The sequence below is a fragment of the Mytilus galloprovincialis genome, chromosome 11, assembly GCF_965363235.1.
Source record: "Mytilus galloprovincialis chromosome 11, xbMytGall1.hap1.1, whole genome shotgun sequence".
Lineage (NCBI taxonomy): Eukaryota > Metazoa > Mollusca > Bivalvia > Mytilida > Mytilidae > Mytilus > Mytilus galloprovincialis.
The window spans coordinates 16134454-16158477 of NC_134848.1; the positions used below are offsets into that span (position 1 = coordinate 16134454).

The 24024-nt window shown below is 32.9% G+C and overlaps 1 protein-coding gene across 8 annotated transcripts in view; it reads left to right on the plus strand.

Annotated features, from left to right (window-relative positions):
• LOC143051752 (receptor-type tyrosine-protein phosphatase epsilon-like) overlaps positions 1 to 24024 on the plus strand; it is a 59391-nt gene that overhangs the window by 14903 nt on the left and 20464 nt on the right. For 4 of the 8 annotated variants that reach the window (XM_076224658.1, XM_076224660.1, XM_076224659.1 and 1 more), the window contains exons 1-8: positions 10686 to 12013; positions 14807 to 14927; positions 17530 to 17597; positions 18755 to 19098; positions 20341 to 20428; positions 21022 to 21128; positions 21755 to 21791; positions 23058 to 23152. In XM_076224658.1, coding sequence (XP_076080773.1) covers positions 10729 to 12013; positions 14807 to 14927; positions 17530 to 17597; positions 18755 to 19098; positions 20341 to 20428; positions 21022 to 21128; positions 21755 to 21791; positions 23058 to 23152 — 2145 coding nt within the window. In that variant the 5' untranslated portion in view covers positions 10686 to 10728. The other 4 variants (XM_076224663.1, XM_076224665.1, XM_076224662.1 and 1 more) reach the window with 4 other exon arrangements.

The following is a 24024-nucleotide window of genomic DNA, read 5'->3' on the forward strand; positions in this document are numbered from 1 at the left end:
GTACTAATACAGATACGGTTTTAATAAGATATTCGATTTCCTGAGTGTAGTCGCCTTTCAATGTATTAATTTCTATTTCTATGCGCACGAGAGTCTCTTTCAGACACAAGTTCTGAGAAAATTCGCTGGAATGTGTTTGGTTATTTTCATCTGCTGTAGACATTTTTCGGGCACTTTGCGTATGTGAACGAGTATTAAGTGTTAATGTTAAATCTTCCGTATATTCTCCGAGTGATGCTAAATAAAGCGCATAGCAATCGCTACCAAGTTTGTTTTCAACTGATTCACCGTTAGGTTTTCTAGGACAAAGACGCTTTTTAAGAGTTGCATTCAGATATGGAAAGTTATGTTGACATTTTGCAATTTCCAGAAGTTCGTAGCGAATGTCGTCAATTTCACAGTGAGCGTTTTGGCATTTATCAATTAATTTAGACACAAAGCTGTCTTTAGGTAAAGATAAAAGTTCTTCTTGGATAAATTTTATTATCGATTCTGTTATGCTTGTATCGTTGCTTATGTTGCTTGTGTTGGAAGGAACATCTATTGTAATGTTAGTTTGTCTTTGTGACGAAAGAAGATCATCAAACGGATCAAATTGGCTATCTATAAAACTCGAGTGAACAAGTAAATCGCTAGGTCTAAGTTCCGTTAGATTGTTCATGATATATTATATATGTTGGGAATCGCTGAAAATAGTTCACAGTGATCTGATTTTGAAAATCAATACAGTCATGTTTATGAAGTAATATCTGTAGATGTATTTAAATTCTTTTTTATCAATATGGTGTTGTTGAATGTTTTTTTATTACTACAACCAATATTTCAAAATAAGACTGAAGAATCTGCAACAATCATTTCAGTACATGTACGGTGTACAAAAATACATAGGATGTAATTTAAACTCGTTTGAAGTATCTTAATATAAAATAAAATTATTGATTCTATCTCATCTGATTATGCATAATACATGTGAATGAATTGCAAATAGGTGCAAATGCATGTCACCCGATTTGAAACTCTGCCAATTTGTATATTTAAACATTACAGTATTTATTTAATGGCCTTAAATATATTTGAATAACAGAAAAAAAGATATGTCCCTTTTGTGAATATGAATGAAGCTGTCGAACGTTTAACTGCTTTTAATATAAAGATGAAATAAAATGAAATCTGCTCTTTTAAAGATAGAAAGTGTTGTATTTACTAGATGTCACTTTGTATTCATCTGGTATTCGTCCTTGAATTTATGAAGAAGGAAAAATGCCAAAATAGCTACTAGTATCTCTTTCATCACGATCGACTTTAAAGTCTATAATTGATCGGTAATATTTGTATTGCAAACTTAAGAGAAGACAGAATATTTTTTGTTGGTATGAGGAAGTTGTTTTATTTGGGATTTTTTTTTTTAGGGGGGGGAGTGGTTAAAAGAAAAAATATGACAATGAGGAATAAAAAGCCTTTTATTGTTAAAGAAATAAATAGATTTATATGTTGGATTGTTTGCATTTATGAAGCCATAAATAGATGGAGAGCGTCACTGAGAGTGGAGAAAATGGGGGGGGGGGGGTCATTTAACGCTGAGCAAAATAATAGTGCCCGGAGATCAAAACAAAACAAACATTTCGTTTTCTGTGAAGTTTGTTCAAGCTTAAAAAAAAATAATGTATTAAAGAATGTTTACTCTTGTAAATGAGCTACTATCAACCAAAATACCATAAACATCGAAGTTAACTACAACAGGTCATCAATTTTTATATGATATTATTAAATATTCTGCTAATCCCTGGGTTATTATTATCAGTGATTATTAGGTGTTGGTTTCTAAAATTTCGAGTGACAAATATTTCATGCATGCATGTTCTAGACGATATTACCATAAGTGAGAATTAAATGAAAACTGGGTGTTCCAATAATTTACATTGAAGATCGTGATTTCATTTTTGCTCTTCATTGTGTGTAGGTATGTATTAGTCTGGTACAGTATTCGATTCATTAGGCTTTGTCAAACAGATTACAACAATCTCTGCACGTTCACGAACATATGCAACAATATTTTTACATGTTAATATTTGGGGACCTATTGCAAAGCTTTTCTTCAGCCCTTTGTCAGCATAGTATATTTTGAGTGACAGTCCTACAGGCTGGTCGGCCTAATTGTCAAAAGCAACTTTCTTGATTTATTGTTTATATGTATAGGAAGATGTGGTATGAGTGGCTGTGCCAATGAAAAAACTCTCCATTCAAGTCACAATTAATAAAAGTAAACCATTATAGGTCAAGTAACGGTCTTCAATATGGAGCCTTGACTCACACCGAACAACAAGCTATAAACATGATAAAGGGCCCCAAAACATTACTAGTGTAAAACCATTTAAACGAGAAATCCAACGGTCTTATCTATATATAAAAAAAAAAGAAACACGTATGAACAAAATCAACAAACGGCAACTACTGAATTTGTGTTTTTATTTGTTTTCGTCATGCTCATGCTTGAAATATTAGCCACTGGAAGATCAAGCAATAATGCTGCAGTAAAGGCCTATGCAAACTTAAGTTAGAAAAAAAGACTAAATAAAAAAATTGAAAACATAGAGAAAGACTTATAATCTGCCATTCCAAAATTTTTTGAGTGGTATAATTTAGGGAAATATGTTAAGTTTTACATCCTTTCGAGGAAAGCTTGATTAAGCGTTCTCCTGTACCCTTCAAACAAAGGCTGGATAGAAAATAAACAAAAATGTAATGAAATATTTGTTTTGGATCACGTATCACAATTAATACAAATATTGAATGTTTGCCTCTATCATATATCCCGATATGCAAAAGGGTTACGCCCCCTTCATGAAGAAAAACAAACACACATTTGTTAACTGGAAAATTATTAAACCAGTTAACTTTTAATTGCGATATAAATATTTCATCAATCTGATAAATATTTTGAGCAGCTTAAAGGTTTCCGTTCTAAATGATACTTAAAGTTTGTTTAATGGTCTAGTATGCTCTGTGGAATTATTAAGAAATTAAGTAAATATTTTTTCTAGCAAAATGAAATAAATACTTCATAAAGTTCGTTCGTCCGACACAATGTATATGTGTAAAGTGGTCAATGGACGCATTTGTTTAAAGATTCCGAAATGAACTGTTTGTGTTTGTCAGAAAGAAATATAGATATAATTTGCTCAAAATAATTATAAAGAATTGTTTTATAAATATTTTTAACGTTTAAATATTGTATAATAGATATGGGAACCGGGGATATGTCAAAGAGACAACTACCTGAACAAAGAGCAAAAAACAACTTAAGGAGGTAGACCTAGGTTAAGGGAAATAACTCTAAAAATCATCAGTACGTTTGTGTCAGCCATTTTCATAAATATGTTCTAAGCTTCTTGGATACATAGATTATTTCCAATCTGTTTCAGGTAAATGCTTAAAATTCATTGACGAAACTTGACTTTTACAAACGCATAACTGATTTAAAGAGTTATCTCCCTGAACCAAGGTCTACCAAGGTCTACCCTCTTAAGGCCACCGGTCTTCAACGCAGGCGGAGAAAATCCTGCAAAAGAAGGCTGACTTCAAATGGCCCCTAAACAATAAAAGGAGATTTGGTATCAGCGCCATTGAGACAACTCTTTCATCCATGTCACAATGTGTAAAAAGTAAACAGTTTCAGTATTTCAGTTCAGCAGCGAAAAAGACACAACACTTAACTTCGAAATAAACCATCGAACCAAAAGTTTTCCAAAAAAAATAAATACGCAAGCCTAACAAAGACTAGAGGTACCTGACTTTGGACAGGCACAAAAATGTGGCAGGGTCAACTACGTTATGTGAAATCACGGTTTGTGAGATTGCGTTTTTTTTTTGTGTCTTTCATTGTCATTTCGGGGACTTTCATAGCTGACTATGCGGTATGGACTTTGCTCATTGTTGAAGGCCGTACGGTGACCTATAGTTGTTAATTTCTGTGTCATTTGGTCTCTTGTGGAGAGTTGTCTCAATGGCAATCATACCACATCTTCTTTTTCATAGTCTTTTACGTTTACATATAGCGCATATGTATACAATGTTAATCTGATATTTGTTTACCTTTAAAAACGAACACAATGCATTCACCTTTTATGAATTTAAATTATAATTTGACAGAGGAATGTCAACAAGACAAGACAAGCTTGGCAGTTACTTTTACTTTAAATCACACGAGAACAAGATAAATCACACGATAACAACAGACAGTAATCGAATACCCTCAAATTATAGTCCGGAATAAAAACGTTTCTGTTAAATAACCGTGTCAAAATGTAAATCATTTTCACATATTTTTTTCAATAGGTTAACCGTACGATAAAATTACTTTGCGATAAGTTCGAAATAGTTGTAATTTACGAGTTTTTGTAAATAGTTCTTAACTTAAGAATTCATTATTAAAACCATTTTGGTACGGGTTTCATTTTATTTTATTTTTGTTTACACATTTTCGTGTATTTAAAGAAATTTGAGAACGTTGATGATACACGGAATTAATGAGTTAAACAGAGATTGATTTGGTGTAAAATTGTGATCTATCTTTTAGATGACATGGATTCCCCATCAAATAGTAATCATCCTAATCAACCATTCCTAGACATTTGCTTCGCTTCAGATCTGACAAGTCTGAACAATAACCTAGTTGCTTATTTGGAAATTCACGATTTTAAAGGATGTACAATACATGTGAACAAATCTGTAAACACTATTTATTTTCTTAGGTGATGAATTTGTATATATATTAATTTTTTTATTTTCTAAATGTAAAATTTGAAATAAAAGAGATTTAATATACATTTTTATAAGTTTAAGAAACGGGAACATGGACCTAGGCAAACATTAATAATTGTTTGAGTACTCCTGAAATTGCACTTTTTTGTAGTTGATAATAACTATACTTCATAGAAAACAATAATCATAAGTGTTAAAATACGAATAGTTTTATTATTATAACGTGTTAATGGTTTGTTGTTTTATTTTATATATAAAACTACGTTAATGTTTCACTTTCTTTTATTAATAAGAAGGATTTTCTGTAGTGTGTCTTATTTTACAAAATTGGTACACTCGTTGGAAATTGCTTAACAATTCTTGCATATGGGGAAAATTGGAAAGTTATGGGGGTGGCAAACTTCTGAAAATGACATGCAAAGAAAAACAACCTTCTATAATCTTATACATTTAGTCTATTACTACTCTGTCGTTTTTAATTGCAACAAGAGGACGATAGTTGCATCTCCTGTCCCCCACCCCCGACACCAATGTAAATTTATCTCACCAGTGCTCCAGTTCAATTCTGTCTTGTTGACGTATTATATTTAACTACAGTAACTACATTTCTAAATACTCCCTTCTTATAAATATATCTATTGAATTTACATACTCAGCCATGTACATTCTTTCATCGTTTACCTGGGCAAAACCTAAACAATTTACCTTAATTAACAATAAATCTAAATTTGTCGTCCTTTGATCAGATAAGAGTTATCTCCTCTTGTATCAAACATTTATGACCAATTAAGTTAACGTATCTATTGATCTCGTTTAACCTCAGTGAATATAATGGTTTTCTTAAACATTGTTAAAGCTTTGTGTATTTATATTTTTTAAATGAATTGTCCATTCAATAGAGAAAACTATTATGTATTGTGAATCTTGTTATAAACATTTAAGTTTTAAAAAGAACGTACGACGGACACAAAATTATATAAACAAAAACAAACAAAAGTATATGCACAAACAGACACGCACAAATATTTAGTAATTGAAGATCAAACGGCCAAAATAACACAAAATGGATTGCGTAAGATTGAAATCGACATTATCTGAATAAATATAATTTAAACATCTGTATAATAACCATAATTAGTTGAAATGTGGGACTGTTCTGAAAAATTAAGTTGATAAAACTACTCTACAAAACAGAGTATTCATCTTTTGGTTTGTATTTGAAAATTTAATACATGGCATGTTTGCGTGCACCTGTATTAGGCCAGTTACTATCATAATTATAGGACTTGTGCTCTTCTGTTACTAAATGTGCACAGCTATGGAATTTTTGATATACCTAATCTATGTTTTACCAGAGACATACATGATATATACAATCATGCTTCGTCCTGATCTTGTGTGAAATATTTGCCACTGGATGTAAAGCAATCATCAATCGATCAATCAATCATGTTAATCGAGCTTTGGCTGACTGAATGTTCATCAGAAGACTAGTGGTTAATATATAAAAGTACAATTGGGTTTCAGTGCATTCCAGTTGTATCTTTAATACACCTTCACAAAATGTGCACGAAATTAAAAGTATTGGTATATATGTATATATGTCTTTATTCTCATCGCCGAATACATAGGTATAGAGTATATATATACATGTATGTCTTTATTCTCATCACCAAATACATAGGGACAGAACATTTAAATCACAAAATAGAGGCTTCAAAATTGCTTCATTTAGACATAATAACATGATATATTACTTTGAATTCTATTTTATAGATTATCATTATAGTTTTCTAAAATATTTGGCGATATGTTGTGTTCATGGTAATTTCTCATTTGATATTAAAGTAAATATTTAATCTCAGCGTTGCAATATTTCATATTTTGGCATCTTGTCAAGATAGAATGATCGTCCATGATTATAATTCTACTCCGAGATTAAATTTTCAGACAAATTACTGTTACAACAGATTTCTTGATAAATTGTCAGTCTATCAAGTGATTGAGAGTTGCAGTGGTTCTCGATGATCAAGTTTGAAAAGTTTCATCGGCGGTTATATTGAGATTTGCTATGACAGAACCATGAAATTCAAAAGAGTGTTGCAACAGATACGTCTTCCTTAAGAAATAATAAAAAGGAAATAGACTAAAAACCAAAATATTTAGCCACAAGAGAGAGTAGTCCTATGGCCTTAAATATTTCATTTTGTCTACTTACAAACTCGTCTCATGCAGAACAGACCAGATAACTCGTGTATTTCTTTAATAATGTTTATAAAGAATTTCGGTATAAACAGCAATTTATGTATGGACGCCTCCGGGTGCGGGAATTTCTCGCTACATTGAAGACCTGTTGGTGACCTTCTGCTGTTGTTTTTTTCTATGGTCGGGTTGTTGTCTCTTTGGCACATTCCCCATTTCCATTCTCAATTTTATTGATTGAACGAGACACTTGTAATATCTTTAATTTTTATTGCAAAACATTTAATTTTCATTAACTAGTGTTTCTTCAAAAGAATATCTCGAATTTAGGTAAACGTTTCAATCTTTAACCCCCCCCCCCCCCCCCCCCCCTTCCTATGTTCGTCAACACAAGATTACCAATTTGATTCCTGATTATAAAATATTTCGACAGGTAACTTTATCTGTAGTAGGACATCCTAGTAATCGATCTATTAAAAGCAACTGTAATGTTTATTGGTCGTTATGGTTATAAATCTGGAGAATCTTGTATTATATATGCATATTTTATACAGAAAGAAGCGTTGTGTGGATTTAGACGTTTGGCGGGGAAATTAGTGGCAGGGTCGAAAGTTATAGGGGTGATCGTAAGGGACTCTCTATGCTCCGTAAGGGTAACATTTAGATAACACCCCTATCCAGAAAATAGTATATTCGCCCTGGGGTATATAAGAGAGTGAGAAATGGCATTCGAGGCTGTCGGTTGGCTGACGATGAGCCGCCATAAGTCAACAGAGCGTACGTCGGTAATATTAAGGGCTGAAAGAGCTTTAATATTTAGAGGACACTTTGTACCGGGTACAAAGTAAACGTACAAGTTGAACGGATTGACAAGGCGGACTGTCCCACTCGGTGGACAGGCTGTACCAGCCCGCACTGTCTGGTAGTGACAGGTTGTCCCACTCGGAGGACAAGTTGTTCCAGCCCGCACTGTCTGGTAGTGACAGGTTGTCCCACTCGGAGGACAAGTTGTTCCAGCCCGCACTGTCTGGTAGTGACAGGTTGTCCCACTCGGAGGACAAGTTGTACCAGACCGCTGTGTCTTGTATTGACAGACTGTCCCATTCGGAGGACAAGCTGTACCAGCTATACTGTCTCTAAGTGACACATCGTCCCATCTTGAGGACAGGCTGGTTTATTGTATTATATTTGTATATATAATTGTCCGTTGTTACTTTATTTCGACAAAGAGTCAGTGTGTATATTTTAGTTCAATGTGCATAATTTAGATAGTTGTAGTTTTTAGCATTACCGTATTGTTTGTGGACAACTTGGATCCAAGTATTTACTAGAACGGACGTTTGAGATATAAACGCCTGGTTACACGTTACACAACCAAAAGATTTAAAATCAAATATATAATCGTTGCAACTTGGGGTGATGGGCGGTTGTGATACTGTATTCATATGTTTTTGTGGTGTATAGAACACATAACACAATACATTTCCCCAATATATTGTTCCGATTGTATGTTTTAATTTACTTCTTTAATTTCTTCTTAGATGACCGAGTACCAGGATGTCCTACCACAGAGATCGTAACCTGTCGAAAAATATAAACTCTTGAGTCAAATGTCGGTTATATAAAAATAGTCTATTTTAAGATAAAGGATGCTAGAACAGTATAAAAAGTAGACTGCATATAAAGGTTTATTTAGATCGAATTTCTCTTTGAGCTTCTGGGACTTTTTTAAATTCTTATAATCTAATAGACCTGTATACTGATATGATTACGAGCGTCGCTGATGAGTGTTTTGCAGACGAAACGCACCTGACTGAAACAATTTGTTATTCTTATATCTATGATGCGTTAAATTACACATTGTTAAGTTCATATAAAAAAGTATGAAAAAGGTAACAGCAAGTCATATTTGAATTCATCACCTACCCATGACTAAGCATTTCCTAGATAACTCATTTCTTTTTTTGTATAATTGTAGCTACCTGTGATTTTGGTGTATGGGGCGGAAGTTGTCAGTACAACTGTTCTACCACGTGTTATTATGGAAACGAATGCTCCAGTAATGGCGGGAAATGTGGATGTGAACAATTGCATGGAAACTGTTACGGCTGCGCAAAAAATTATTTTGGTGACGTCTGTAACAAGGGATGTAACCAGAACTGTTCACTCAGTGACCAATGTGTCCTGTCTGGATTGGCTTGTGGATGTGAGAGACAGCTAGGCTATTGTAATAGTTGTCCAAAAACACTATGGGGTCAGTATTGTGATAGGGCTTGTTCCATAAGATGTACTAATTTGGAATGCGACAGAAATTCTGGTCAATGTACGTCAGGTTGTAAAAAGGGTTATTATGGAAGTGATTGTAGTTCAAACTGTTCAACTGCTTGCCTATATGGTTGTGATCAGCAAACAGCTGTATGTTTTCCATCTTACTGCGTGAACTGTCATGGTGGACTAACAAAATGCGATCAAAGCAATCGGAAGTGTTTAAATGGGTGTATAGATGGATTTTATGGTGCCAGTTGTGACAAAACTTGTTCGGTAGTGACAAATAATACTTTATGTACGAAATGTCAACCATTGATATCAGTTGGTATAACGGTCTGTACCGAATGTCAACCTGAATATTATTATGATGGAGTAATCGGTAACTGTAAAACCTGTAGTACAGGTTGTAAATCAAATAACACCAATATAGCAAAGTGCTTTCCTAACACTGGAAACTGTCGGTTTGGTTGTTCTTCTGGGTGGAGTGGACTGCGCTGTGATACGTTTACCTGCTCATTGGCAAATTGCGAATCTTGTGTTGCGAATCAACCGACAATTTGTGAGCGCTGTCAGGCTGGTTGGTATCTAGATTCCGGTCAGTGCGTTAGATGTAGCGATAATTGTGCGACTTTAAATACTTGCGATAAAATATCAGGAACATGCACGGGTGGATGTAAAACGGGTTGGTATGGTAACACATGTAAAGATAATTGTACCACAAACTGTTTTGGAGGTAAGTGTGATAGCAATGGCGTATGTAGCAGCGGCTGTAATAGCAAACTTTACGGTCAGAAATGTGACTTGCAATGTCTTAATTGCTTAACTACATGTAATCGTAATACTGGCTTATGTGACGCCGGTTGTGTAGACGGATACCATGGTAACGATTGCTTACAATCCTGTAACTCCAATTGCTTAAATAATAAATGTAGTCAATTAGATAGCAAGTGTTCTGCTGGGTGCAAACAGGGGTTCTATGGGGAATTTTGTCAACTCCCTTGTGGGTCGAATTGTGACAGTAATACTTGTAACTCAGCAACTGGCGCATGTTCTGGAAATTGCCTCTCTGGCAAATATGGTGATTACTGTGATTTAGATTGTTCCGCAAACTGTTCACCCAGAACCTGCCTGAAAATTGGTGGGGCATGCAAGTCAGATTGCGTTGCCGGGTATCATGGTAGTCATTGCAGTAGGACATGTCCGTCGTCATGTTCAACAAATCAATGTAATAAGGATGACGGCACATGCAGTGGGAATTGTCCAAACATGAAATTTGGAACGAGATGCGAACTATCTTGCAGCAGTAACTGTAAAGGTACAACATGTGATAGAACATCCGGTAGATGTATTGGAGGATGCAAAGCTGGTTACTATGGTGATTCTTGTGAGAAAATTTGTACCGGATGTGATAATTCAGGATGTGATCAAACGACTGCTGTATGTATAGGTAAGTGTATTGATGGTTTCTATGGAAACAATTGTAATACGACTTGTAGCATGGGTTGCTTAAGTAGTTCTTGTGATAAACAAACGGGGAAATGCAGTACTTGTAAAGGGGGATATTATGGGGATACTTGTTCAAACACTTGCAGTAATAACTGCAAGTTTTCTCGATGTAATCAGACAACGGGATTATGCTCTGAAGGGTGTGCACCTGGAAAATTTGGACCGCTGTGTGATAATTCCTGTTCTGCTTGTACCTTATGTAATCAAGCAACGGGAACTTGTGAAGGCTGTGCTCCTGGAAAATATGGAATAAACTGCCAGAGCAATTGCAATACAAACTGTGGACTCTCTCCTTCTGGACATATAATTTGTGACGGTATAAGCGGATACTGCCTTAACAGTTGTAAGGATGGATGGTATGGGACATACTGTGACATACCTTGTAACAATGCAATTCATTGCATAAGTACTTCCTGTGATCGTCTCACTGGGAGTTGTTCAGGTAACTGTGTAACGGGGTGGTACGGTGCTACGTGTAATTTACGATGTAGTGAAAATTGTTATGGCAATTTGTGTGATCGTGATAGTGGTGAATGCACATATAACTGCACGTCTGGTTTTTATGGCACTCAATGCAAAACACCTTGTGTAAACACTTGCACAGATTGTGAAAGATTATTTGGTACTTGTTCGACATGTCAACCTGGGTACTATGGGCAAACTTGTCAAAGTCCGTGTAGTAGCCATTGCTCGAAGTCCTCAACAGTTGGAAATGTAGTATGTAATAAATTAACTGGAATCTGTAATGGCGGTTGTACAAATGGATGGTATGGTCAATCATGCACAAATGAGTGTTCAGCTACTTGTTTCAACAACGAATGCGACATAGATTCCGGTAAATGTTCACAGCAATGTGTTGTTGATAAATACGGCGAATACTGTGAAAATAGTTGCACAAATTGTGCTGGAACTTCAAGAGGAAATTGCAACCCTGGAAATGGAAATTGTTTGTTCGGATGCGACAGTGGATACTTTGGAAATTCTTGTACTCAAAGCTGCTATCCCGGATGTAAAAATAAAAAGTGCATTTATTCCTCAAATAACTGTTCATATGGATGTGAAAATGGCCTTTATGGATTTTCATGCACTGAAACATGTAATACAAATTGTCTAAACAATATGTGCGATCAGAAAACAGGGTTCTGTACATCTGGGTGCAAGCCTGGTTGGTTTGGACAAAAGTGTAAGTACGCCTGTCCAGTTTCATGCTCTGGTAGTGTTTGTGATCAGGTGACCGGAAGTTGTGTTGACGTTTGTGCTGGAAGTGATTGTCAAGGTTTGACATTAACACCAATTAACAAATATAATCCCCGCACAGGCACTTGGTGTATAGTATATAACCAATTAACAGTGTACTTTAGATATTAACAACAAATATGTATCATATTTATGTAGAATAGCTCAGTATGTGGATATAAATATAGCTAAGTTTTATGAATTATAAATCATAACAACTAATATAGATTATACAAGAAAGTATATATTCAGACGTAGTGGGCGTTTCATATTACATAAGAAATAAATGTCAGAGATATAAACGTTTCAGAATGGTAGTATTCAGACCAAATTAAATGTCAAAATCATAACTGAAAGAAATAGTTTTATTAACCGGATTTTCGAAATGAAAATCACTTATTGATTTAGGATTGTACGGGCGACCAAACAGTGTCCGCTAAATTACATTGATGAAACTTTTCAAACTGGGATATGTTGTTTCTTGTGTCTGAATTAAGGTCAATTTCAATTTTCAAGATTTTTTCCTTTATAATTGCAACGTTCTTTTGTTAGATTACTGTAGCCGCATTTTGCACAACTGTTTAGAATTTTGGGTCCTCAATGCTCTTCATCTTTGTACTTATTTGGCTTTATTACTATTTTGATCCGAGCGTCACTGATGAGTCTTATGTAGACGAAACGCGCGTTTGGTATATTTAATTACAATCCTGGTACCGTTGATACCTTGTTACATTCTGTTCTTAGATTCTAACCATACTTCATAAACCTTAGTTACATTTTTTTATGTTGCAAATATGTTATATGTTTAATTTTATAAAAATGTCTTTATTTTGTTGTTTTAGATTTTAATTACATTATTCATAACTGTTCATTTACTTGCAGCTTACATTTTGGTATCTGATTTTATTACCAAACTATATGGTATTCATATTGTATTTAAGGTGGATAGGGAAACAATATTAAATTGTTATAATATTCTACTAAGGATAATTACATTCTTTTGAATGAAACTTTTATTCTCTTTTCTTTCACCTGCTTTAAATGTGCACACTTTATTACTGCAGTTCTATGTTTTTTTAAATTGAAGATGCAGATATTTTCATTCAGTTTGTATAGTTACTAAGGCGAAAGCCACTTCAATTAAGCCGGGATATTCAAACTAATAAATCGAGTTCAAATAAATAACACCATTCAATTTGATAAAAGACAAAAAGGCAAACAGCAGTGTGAAAAGCAAAACAAAAACATCCTAAAGAACAACTCGAGTTATTCAAAATCTGAAAGTTTATCATGCACATCTAGATTATTATAAGTTGAGTGGATAAAGACAATAAAAATACCCTCGACAAAAGGTTCAGTGTAATAAAAAATTGGTACCGTTTTTATCATAAATCATTGTTTCGTAATAAAATCCACAAAGGAAGGAAGATTGAAATTCAACTCATCAATGCTTAATTTAGAAATGAACATTATTAATTTGCTGGTAAATCCGCTGCATCTTCAATTTGAAACAATTCTATCTCTTGCTTCCACGTCTAAAGCAACATGATCAATGTTTGTTGCAATACGGTTAATTCTGTACAACCCGGCACCTGTACCCACCACCAATTTTATTTAAAAACGTTTTCGGTAATAAGAAAGTGGTGAAAATTCTAGACCTTACAGAAATATTCAACTTTAAAAGTATCGGCGCATTTTGGGAATTAATTACATTTTATTTCAGAAGCTTTAGTTCCAAAATAAGTTAAATTAATTCCCCTCAAAAAGAAAGATATAAATGATATTTCAAAAAAAAATAATTGCTGTTTTTGATATGTTCCTATATCGTCATTCTTTATGATAAGCATGATGAGCAGGCAGAAATATTAAAATTTTATGAAAAAAAAAAATCACGCTGATACTTTTTTGCTTAACTGCATCATACAATATATTTTAATGACTTTATATTTTCATTGTCCTAAGATTAAAGATTTAAAATCACAGATAAAGAACAAATATAAAAAAAAAGAAGATGTGGTATGATTGCCAATAAGACAACTCTCCACAAGAGACCAAAATGACACAGACATTAACAACTATAGGTCACCGTTCCACCTTCAATAATAAGCAAAGCCCATTAAAACTGTTACCAACTTTCCAGCTAAGTTTGTAAGTTATGATCAGATCGTATGCGCTTTCTCGTTTCTACGATTTATTTCAAAAATGCTAGACATAAACTATGATTTTAAGCTTGAACAAAGTACAAATGTACTAGGTATCTCAACTTATATCATAATGGAAAAACACAAAAGTATTAAATCTATAGAGAAATGTGGTGCTTAACTATAATTGTTGGAGGGTATATGTTGATCTTTGCAACAAACGTAGATCGTCTCTGAACTCCCATTAGTGTCTATACCGATCTCTTTTCCTCTGTTTTGCGTTAATATTATTCTATCCTTCTTCCAATCATTACAGTGTCCTTTTTTATTCAATGAAGATGTGTACCATTATCATTTATCATGTTAGAATCGATCTTTAATATGGAAGTTATATGTTTAAAAACAGATATGTTATATATATATATATATATATATATATATATATATATATATGTTATTATGAAATAAAAAAAATTAATGACGTTATTCAATTTCTGTGTAATCAATTTTAATGTGTTTAATTTTGACATAATTACCAAACTTTTTAATATATTTTGAATTTCTGTTTTCTTTATCAGCTAATCAAGTCATTACATTGAAATTTTTTTAGTAAATATCATAAAAGTAAGTTCCTTGCCTATTTTTAAAATTTATTATCATAAGTTCATTTTTATATTGATATTTTAACCTAGGTACAACCATTGAAGATGATACTGAAGTAGATATAGCCATTGTAATTGGTGCAACGATAGGTGGCGCTGTAGTATTGTTGATCATCATGATCATAGTATGTTGCCACTGTCTTAGGAACAAGTAAGTAAATAATCATCTGATAGAACAAGATCCTAGTTGAGTTCAAAAGACGCGCTATATGTCATCAATGGTACCAGGTTTAATATTGTGTATGCAGGACGCGCTTAATGTCTACATAGTTTTCACCAAAGATACCAGGTCAAATGTTTTGTACGTCAAAATGTGTTAGCCTTACCAGTGGTACTCGAATCAAATCATATTAATTAAGGACAAAATCATATACAGAGTAAGAGAATTAAAAACGAAGATTTCGGGGGAAAAAAATGCCAAATATGACTGAGAACTCTATGTCTAGATTTATTCCAATAATTCAACATTTGATAAACAGTCAAATAAGCTTAGACGTAACATTATTTGGAATACTAAGTAAACGTACAATTGTGTACAAATAAAGACAACAGAAGTTTATCGCTGTTCGAAATTCATAAATCGATAGGGAAAAACAAATTCGGATTACAAACTAAAACTGAGGGAAACACGTCATATGTAAAAGAACTACGATACAACAGAAACACAACATTAAAATGTAACACACAGAGAAACGAACTATAATATAACAATGGCCATTTCTCTGACTTGGTACAGGGCATTTATAAAAGTCACAAACTGTTTTCGAAGATTTAAATTGCTTTGATTTTCACTTAAATTTACACATTATGCCGCTTGTTTTTACTTTTAAAATGTTTTACATTTCCATATACAAATGCTTTTTATAGCGAATTGCACGGTTTTGATTTTGATGTAACCTGACATTAATAATATCTGTGTCCTTTATTTTTTGTTGAATAATTATCTGTTTTGTATTCATACCGTATGTCCTTTTTTATATCAGAGTACATTTATGCATTTTTCTGACATAAACCTTTGACAAAAATATAAAACGCACGGTATAAGAACAGTTAAATTACAGAGAATGAAAAGATCATGAGTTTACAAGGACGGTATAAACTATAAGTTTTGAAAACATAAAAAATATTTTATATTGAAAAGGCATATTTTGTTGCATAATTATCTTCTTTATAATCATTTCCATATTTTTATTTCAAAATAGATTTTTGCATTTTTGATAAATAATACTTCGGTACAGATATTAAGGAGGTAGACCTAGGTTCAGGGAAATAACTCTTAAAATCATCAGTACGTTTGTGTCAACCATTTTCAAAAACATATTCTAAGCTTCTAGGTTACATAGATTATTTTTTATCTGTTTCAGGTAAATGCTTAAAAAACATTGATGAACTTGACTTTTACAAACGCTTAACTGATTTAAAGAGTTATCTCCCTGAACCAAGGTCTACCCCCTTAAGAGGACGGTATAAAACAGTTAAATAACAGAGGATTAAAAGTTCAACACTTAAGAAAGGCAGACTTAAACTTTCACTGTTGGAAAACTTTCAAAATATTTAACATGGAAAATTCAAATTTTACTTGTTTCATTGTTGTCATTTCACGTCATCTTATTTTTATATCAAAATGTATTTTTGTGTTTTTCATAAATAAAACTTTGGCAATATAAAAGGTGTGCTTAAAACAGTAAAATAACAGAGGATCAAAAGTTCATAAGTTTATGAGGAAGACTATAAACTATAACATTTGGAACAATTTCAACTATTTAACATTGAACAAGGATTAACATATTTTGGAAAATTCACAACCATTATAGTATGTAAAAGTTGTACGTTACGAATAAACACAATAATCAACTTCATCAACACATAAAGATGATTTTACATGCAAAACGTGTGTGTTCGGAACTAAGATCCTTAATGATCCTTGTCGATCTTTTATGTCCTTTTATTTTTTTATTCGAGTGCTACTGGTGAGAATGAATAGAGGTTAAGCGCGTCTATCATACAATTTTTTTAAATCTTGGTACATGTATCTAGGATTATTCTTTATTGAATGGTTTTTGTTTTGTTTTTAAACTTCAAAAACTGGCGTATGAAATTATCAGCCTGGTGTCCCTGATTTTTGTTCTTCTCTCGAACAAACGCCATCACATTCGTAAAACAGATTTCTAAACTATGATTAAAATACCTATAGCACGAAACTTAATTTAAAGCAGGTGAACTGTGAATGTGCCTGTCACGTAATTCAGTGGTTATCGTTTTAGCGGATTTTCATATTTGTTTTTCGCGTATTGATTTTTAAATAGATTAGGCCGGTAATTTTCTCGTGTAAGTTACTTATAATTGTCATTTCGTTGTCAATTAAAACTTTCTATGCATGTTGATCTTGCTCACTGTTGAACGGTGACCTATAGTTGCAAAAGTAATTTGTCTCTGGCGCAGAGTTGCCTCTTTTACATTCATATCACATCTTTTTATTTTCATTGTCACTACTCGTGACAAGATCACTACTCGTGACAAGATCACCATCAATTAAAACAATAGAATACAATTGTTTTATTATATCTAATTGATGCACTTACTAGTAAATTTGGAATTAATGTTCATTCTCTGACTTCGACTTTCTTTTCGTTACGAAACAATAGTACTAGCCCTAATTTGACGTAACAATTCTTAATATCGGTTTTAAAAACCATGACGTAATGACTGTTACTAAATGTGTTTTTTTTTCAAAAATATTATTTTGGTTTCAGGAACAGACATGATAGAAAGAACGGTAGTGATGATGTCTTAACACCTCATTCAGATGATTCTTTGGAAGGTCAGTCATAATTTAACTGTTAAACATTTTGGTGAACATTGAAACAGAACATGATAATAGTTTCTTAGATATAGATATAGAAAGATGTGGTATGAGTGCCAATGAGATAACTCTCCATCCAAGTAACAATTTATAAAAGTAAACCATTATAAGTCAAGGTACGGCCTTCAACACGGATCCTTGGCTCACACCAAACAGCAAGCTATAAAGAGTCCCAAAAAATAACTATTAAATTGTAAAAACCATTCAAAAAGGCCTCAAAAATTGCATATAATGTTTACTTTTTTATCCGATTTGTTCGAAGTCACATATACCTCAATAATTATAGATTTCAAAAGTTATCCAAATGGTACCCTTGCTCATATTGCTCGAAATTTTCTATTGAATAAAGCTATGCTATATCAACTCCAATTGAAATTATAAAATAATATCAACACCTTTTAAATTGCATGCATCCATTATGTCCCACCAATGCCGAGTATTTAGAAGACAATCGAGAGAATCGAAACAATGTCAAAGCTATATGACATAAACGAACATAGATAAAAAGCCAAAGTAAACTTTGAATTTTATCGGTAACCGTCAAGTTAAGAAAGTTATGAGGCTCCATAACAATTTCTTTGCCAAAAAGCTATTAAAGACCATTAAATGCGATTGAAACTAATCTACAAAGATTTGTATATCTAGTGGATTGCATTAATATAGAAAAGAAAGTAGAACCAATCGAAGATATAGAAATACATTAAAGGAACACTTCATACTAACATATTATGCGTCTGAAAATTCTAAAAAAAAAATTCAAAGACCGGTATGTTTGCATACGTATAAAATTTCGTAGTCAAAATGATCTTAGATCGTAGAGAAATTCATCGAAGGTCGAATTTGCTTTAGGGAGTTTTAAAACTCGGTTTCCGAATTCGCCGTTTCAGAATCTAATGCATTCTGGGTAACATTTTCAAAAGCGTACATAAAAAATGTCGTGATTGGTTAAAAATGTCATAAGCAATGGAAATTCAACCAATGACGTGACGTTATTTTCATTTTGGGGTACGAACAATGAGATTAACCATAGTCTTTGAGATTATGAAAAGGCGAATTGTTTCTTAATTTTTATTAAAACAAAAGATAACATTATTTTTTTGTGGTTTGATATATAGGAATAGACAATCACCATTTTGCAAGTTATGATGAAATCAAGAAAGACGACTGGGTGATGCGTAATACTATACGCTATGATACTCCAAAACAAAATGGAACCCTTAAACCACGCGGTGGAGAGGCAGACGCACATACGGATTATTATGATTTCCCGCCACCGCCACCTGAAGAAACTGTTGCAGACATCAATTCAATTTCATTCACGACAGAAGGACTTCCTCCTCCGCCTTTAACTGTGCATTTCAGTGACTTTGACGGACGAGAAGGCATTCAGGTAGAGATGTTGCCCCAATATGTGGAATACATGCTGCATAAGGACAACGCATTCGAGTCTGAGTACGATGTAAGTTTGCAACTTTTATATGTAATAACATGAGCAACACGACGGGTGTCATATGTGGAGCAGGATCTGTCTACCCTTCCGGAGCACCTGAGATTTTTTTTTGCAATAGATTTCTTATCTGTAATAACATGAGCAAGACGACGGGTGTCACATGTGGAGCAGAATTTGCTTACACTTCCAATGCACCTGAGATCACCCCAAGTTTGTGTCGTGTGCGTGGTGCATAGTCTTTAGTTTTGTATGTTGTGTCGTTTGTACTATAATTTGTCTGTTTGTCTGTTTCTTTTAAAGCCATATCAGTATCAGTTTATGTTCGAGTCTATGAGATTGAATGTCTCTGTGGTTCGTTCGCCCCTCTTTTAATTTTATTTTTTTTTTTATTTTAGCTAAATATTTAATAAGCTATCAATATGAAAAGTGCATTTCAAACATTTACGGATAATTCTAATGAAATATACATATATTAGTATATTATTCTGGATTATGTTTATCAGTTAATCTTTGTCAAGGGTAAAGTGAGTAAATAAATAAGTAGTTTAAGGGCAGGAAAACTCTAAGGGTGCTTTCCGAACAGCTCCAACAGATCAAGTTATAATCTTAGTTTGCGTGCGCACAGTCACAACAGAAAATAAGGAGGGAAGGCGATGTAGTTCAAACAATTTCGACACAATGAGCATGATAGTCTATCAGTAGTGCTAAGTATCTATTGATGGTAAATAAAAACAGGATACCGCTTTTTTGTGAACAGCTTATACGAAATACAGAATTTTCAAACAAAAAATGGCGTAAATAGATTAGCCTAAAGTGTTCATGGTAAACAAAAAGATTTTTAATTTTATTTTTTTGTGTATAATTCAGAGGTAAGTATGAAGTTTATTATCACTGTATGCATATTTTTTTAGTGGCCAGCTGAGGGACGCCTCCGGGTGCGGGAGTTTCTCCCTCGATTGAAGACCCATTGGAGGCTTTCGGTTGGTGTCTGCTCTATGGTCGGGTTGTTGTCGCTTTGACACATTCCCCATTTCCATTTTCAATTTTAAAATGAGTTTCAACCAAATTCAATTCCCATTGCCATGCTGATGTTCCAAGATATTATCGAAAGTTGCAATAATAAAATAAATGTTGGATAACGTTTGTTGACCCAATTTATACTAATTACACGTTTTACGAAAAAAATCAAATGAGAAGATGAAACAAATGAAATTTTCACATGAAATTATTTGTTTACTTTGTCTGTTTTAGGGTTTACCACATGGACTAAAACATCAATATGACGTAGCTTTAAGACCTGGCAACAAACGAAAGAACCGCTACAAAAATATTTATGCCTGTAAGTCGACTTAATAAAAAAAATAGTGAAAAATGTAACAAATAAAACACTAATAGTAACCATAAACTATGGTGGTAAGTTGAGAGGCACTCAGTCAATTTCAATTGACCACTGCAAGGCAATTGAAGAAACATAATTTGTGGAAAATATTTCAAAGGAAACTTTATAAGTCACTTTTTTGCATCCACAAACCAATTTTACCATACAGCTGCACAGTAATGTAATGCTAATGTTTTAGTTTATGTAATTCATGTATTTAGACGTAAAACAATTTGATCTCAACAATGTTAAAAAAATTGTCAAGATATATCAAGAAAAAAACTTTATAAATTTCTGTACGACGGAAGTGCTTTTCTGATTTTACCTTCATCAGGAACAATTCATGTGAAATTTTAAAGACAAGTGGTGTTATAATTCGGAAAATATTTATCTACAAAAGGGTTCATAAAAATAACCTAAATCAACTTAAGTCTTCTTTATCTGAGGGAACATGAACCATCTTAACATACTTGAAATGAAATTAAAATGTTGATTGATGTTTTTGCTGAGTTCCTAAAACAAAATAATATTTAGACTTTTTTATAATTTTGCAGATGACCATTCCAGGGTAGTTTTACAACCGGAAGTTATTGATTCTGAAGATGGAAGTAGTTATACAACGGTTGATAACTCTGATTATATCAATGCGTCATATTTTGATGTGAGTATTTCGCAAGGCAGTCAATTGGAAATAATATATGATTAAAACACAAAACTTTTCATAAAAAGAATGTTTCTTCCAATTATTATTCTAGTTGTAATATATGGATGTTGCTACCATTTCATTAAGCAAAGGTCATCACTGGTTGGTGTTTGGTAAAATTGCTTGAATTAACATAGTACTGCCCTGCAGTATATAGCAGGGACATTTTATATTTGTTTAATCCATAATAAGCTATTATCAATCTTAGGAGGAAATAATTGACATAGCAAGAAATACCTCTTTGAGTTTTTATACTGATTTAAAATAATTAACAACACAAACCCCATTCATTAACCTCGCCATGTTGATGTAGTATACCTTAAGATTCATATTCTATTTCAGGCAGTTGCTTTGATACGATAAATGAATTTTAGTCAGTATTTTCATTTGTAAATTTCTCTCAGTAGATTCGTTATACGTCTTTGCTCTTTTGTCAAGTTCCTAAACAAAACGACAAAACTAATACTTTTGTTCCCCTCTTTACCTATATGAACATCTTTATTGCTATTTATACTCATAGGTATTATTTAAGATAAAGAAATTTATCTAAATATAAATATAAAACATGTTCATATTTCTTACAGGGTTATCAGGACCCACGAGCTTATATTGCATGTCAAGGTATGTTACAGTATTGTTTTACACAGAATCGATATTATTCTTTTTAATATTTTTGAAATATAGTATCTTCTCATGTTACTTAGTCATTATTCCTGTGTAAGAATTTTAGAAACATAACTCATGAAACTTCAATGATCTAACAAAGAAAATGTGAAAACTTTTAATAGGAAACAATACGTTGATTTACTTAAAATGCACAATGCCATATAGGAAAACTGAATACACTCTCTTTTTTCCAATTGCCAAACCTGTTTTGAACAAAGGGGTTACTCCAACGGAGCACCTGAGGCCATTAACATTTTATCATGGGTTGATGTTCCTCAGTCTTTTGCTTGTTGTCGTGAAGTCGTTTGTCATTGTGTTGTCCGTTGCACTTTTACCTTTGAGTTTTTAATGCACTGTTAGTAATATCTCACTTTGATTAAAATGCAAGGATCACTTCGGTGTTGACATGAATATCAATAATGTGGTCATTTTTATAAATTTTCCGTTTACAAAACTTTGATTTTTTTCAAAAAACTAAGGATTTTCTTATCCCAGGCAGATTACTTTAGCCGTATTTGGCACAACTTTTTGGAATTTTGGATCCTCAATGCTCTTCAACTTTGTACTTGTTTGGCTTTATAAATATTTTCATAGGAGCGTCACTGATGAGTCTTATGTAGACGAAACGCGCATCTGGCGTACTAAATTATAATCCTGGTACCTTTGATAACTATTTGATAACACTTCGTTTAAAGTTCTGTTATGGTAATTATTACAAATTTAATGAAATGTCTGCCTTCAAATTGTTGAAGGCGTATATTATTCCGACAAAACCAGAAGTTCCCGAAAATTCTTTTAAACACAAAGTACAACGAAACATTTTCGGATCCCTGTAGCCAAAGCTAGGACACATGATGTATATTTTAGGTTGCAGTCTTGTAATTGACTGCTCCATAGGCTTACATGCAAAACAGCTGATTTTGAAGATAAAAAATGCTACATAGAAAAAAAATTTCATGTTCATATCATGTATGTACTAATGTGAAACTTTCCTGGATTGATATCCCTAAAAGGTGCAAGATTTTTTTTAAAGTCTATATATATGTTTCAATTCAGCATAAACCTATAATCAAACAGAAAAAATTGGGTTCAGAAAAAAAATTCAGAAAAAAATGCACTATTTTGTTTCCCTCCATGTTTTGACATGCACCGGAAACTGAAGTTGTAATACAAGACTGGTACCTTTTATCTGATTGGTATATTCGGCCTCTTGTTTTAAAGGTCCGACAGACGAAATGGTAGATGACTTTTGGAGGATGGTTTGGCAGCTGAGGATACAAAATATTGTTATGCTAACAAACCTTATAGAACTTGGGGTACGTACAATACCATAGTATTCACATTTAAATAGAATCGTATCACAAGAATGTGTCAACAATGAGATATTTAACAAAAATAATACATCTGCTATTATCATCTTTAAGTAATATATGAATTAGTGTACGTCCATAAATGTTTCTTACATAAAGGTTCGTGCTTGTTTTTGTTCTTTTATGTTTTTAAGAATGAGTTTGACAAAAATCTAAAAGTTACATCTACTATAATAAATGTGTTATAAATATCATGACACTAGGTCAAATTCTTTCTTAATTGAAATGATTACTAAATTCCATCTTATATACAAAAGCTTGCTACTAAAAATATATATATATACAGGGTGATGTTGAGGACGATTACCAGGAAGAGGTAAACTAATTCGATTTCTAGTGGCCATCAAGCATGTAGATCATTGCTTAAAACTCATTAATACCTTCCCAATCAGATCCAATAGTTAACAGTGAACTAGGAATTGATAATCACGATTATTGTAAAAAAAAAAGCATGGTTTTAATCAAATGTTACATGTTTTTCTTCAATTTATTATCTTACTATATTAATCTATATTTTGGAGGGGGAAATATTCAGATTAATAAAATAATGTCAACAGTTTTGTTAGAATATACCTTTTTTGTTGTCATTGAGTATCTTTATGTGATTGAAACTAACACACAAAGAAGACTCTAAATGAATTTCTTTTTAAATGTTTGGTTTTGAGCATTCGTTATGAAAGTAAACACAGAAAAAGACATTTCTAATGTGTTATTTTCATAATTATACCCCCGCTTTAAAAAAGGGGGGTATACTGTTTTACCTCTGTCTGTCAGTCCGTCCGTCAGTCCGTCAGTCAGTCCGTCCCATGAAACTTTCG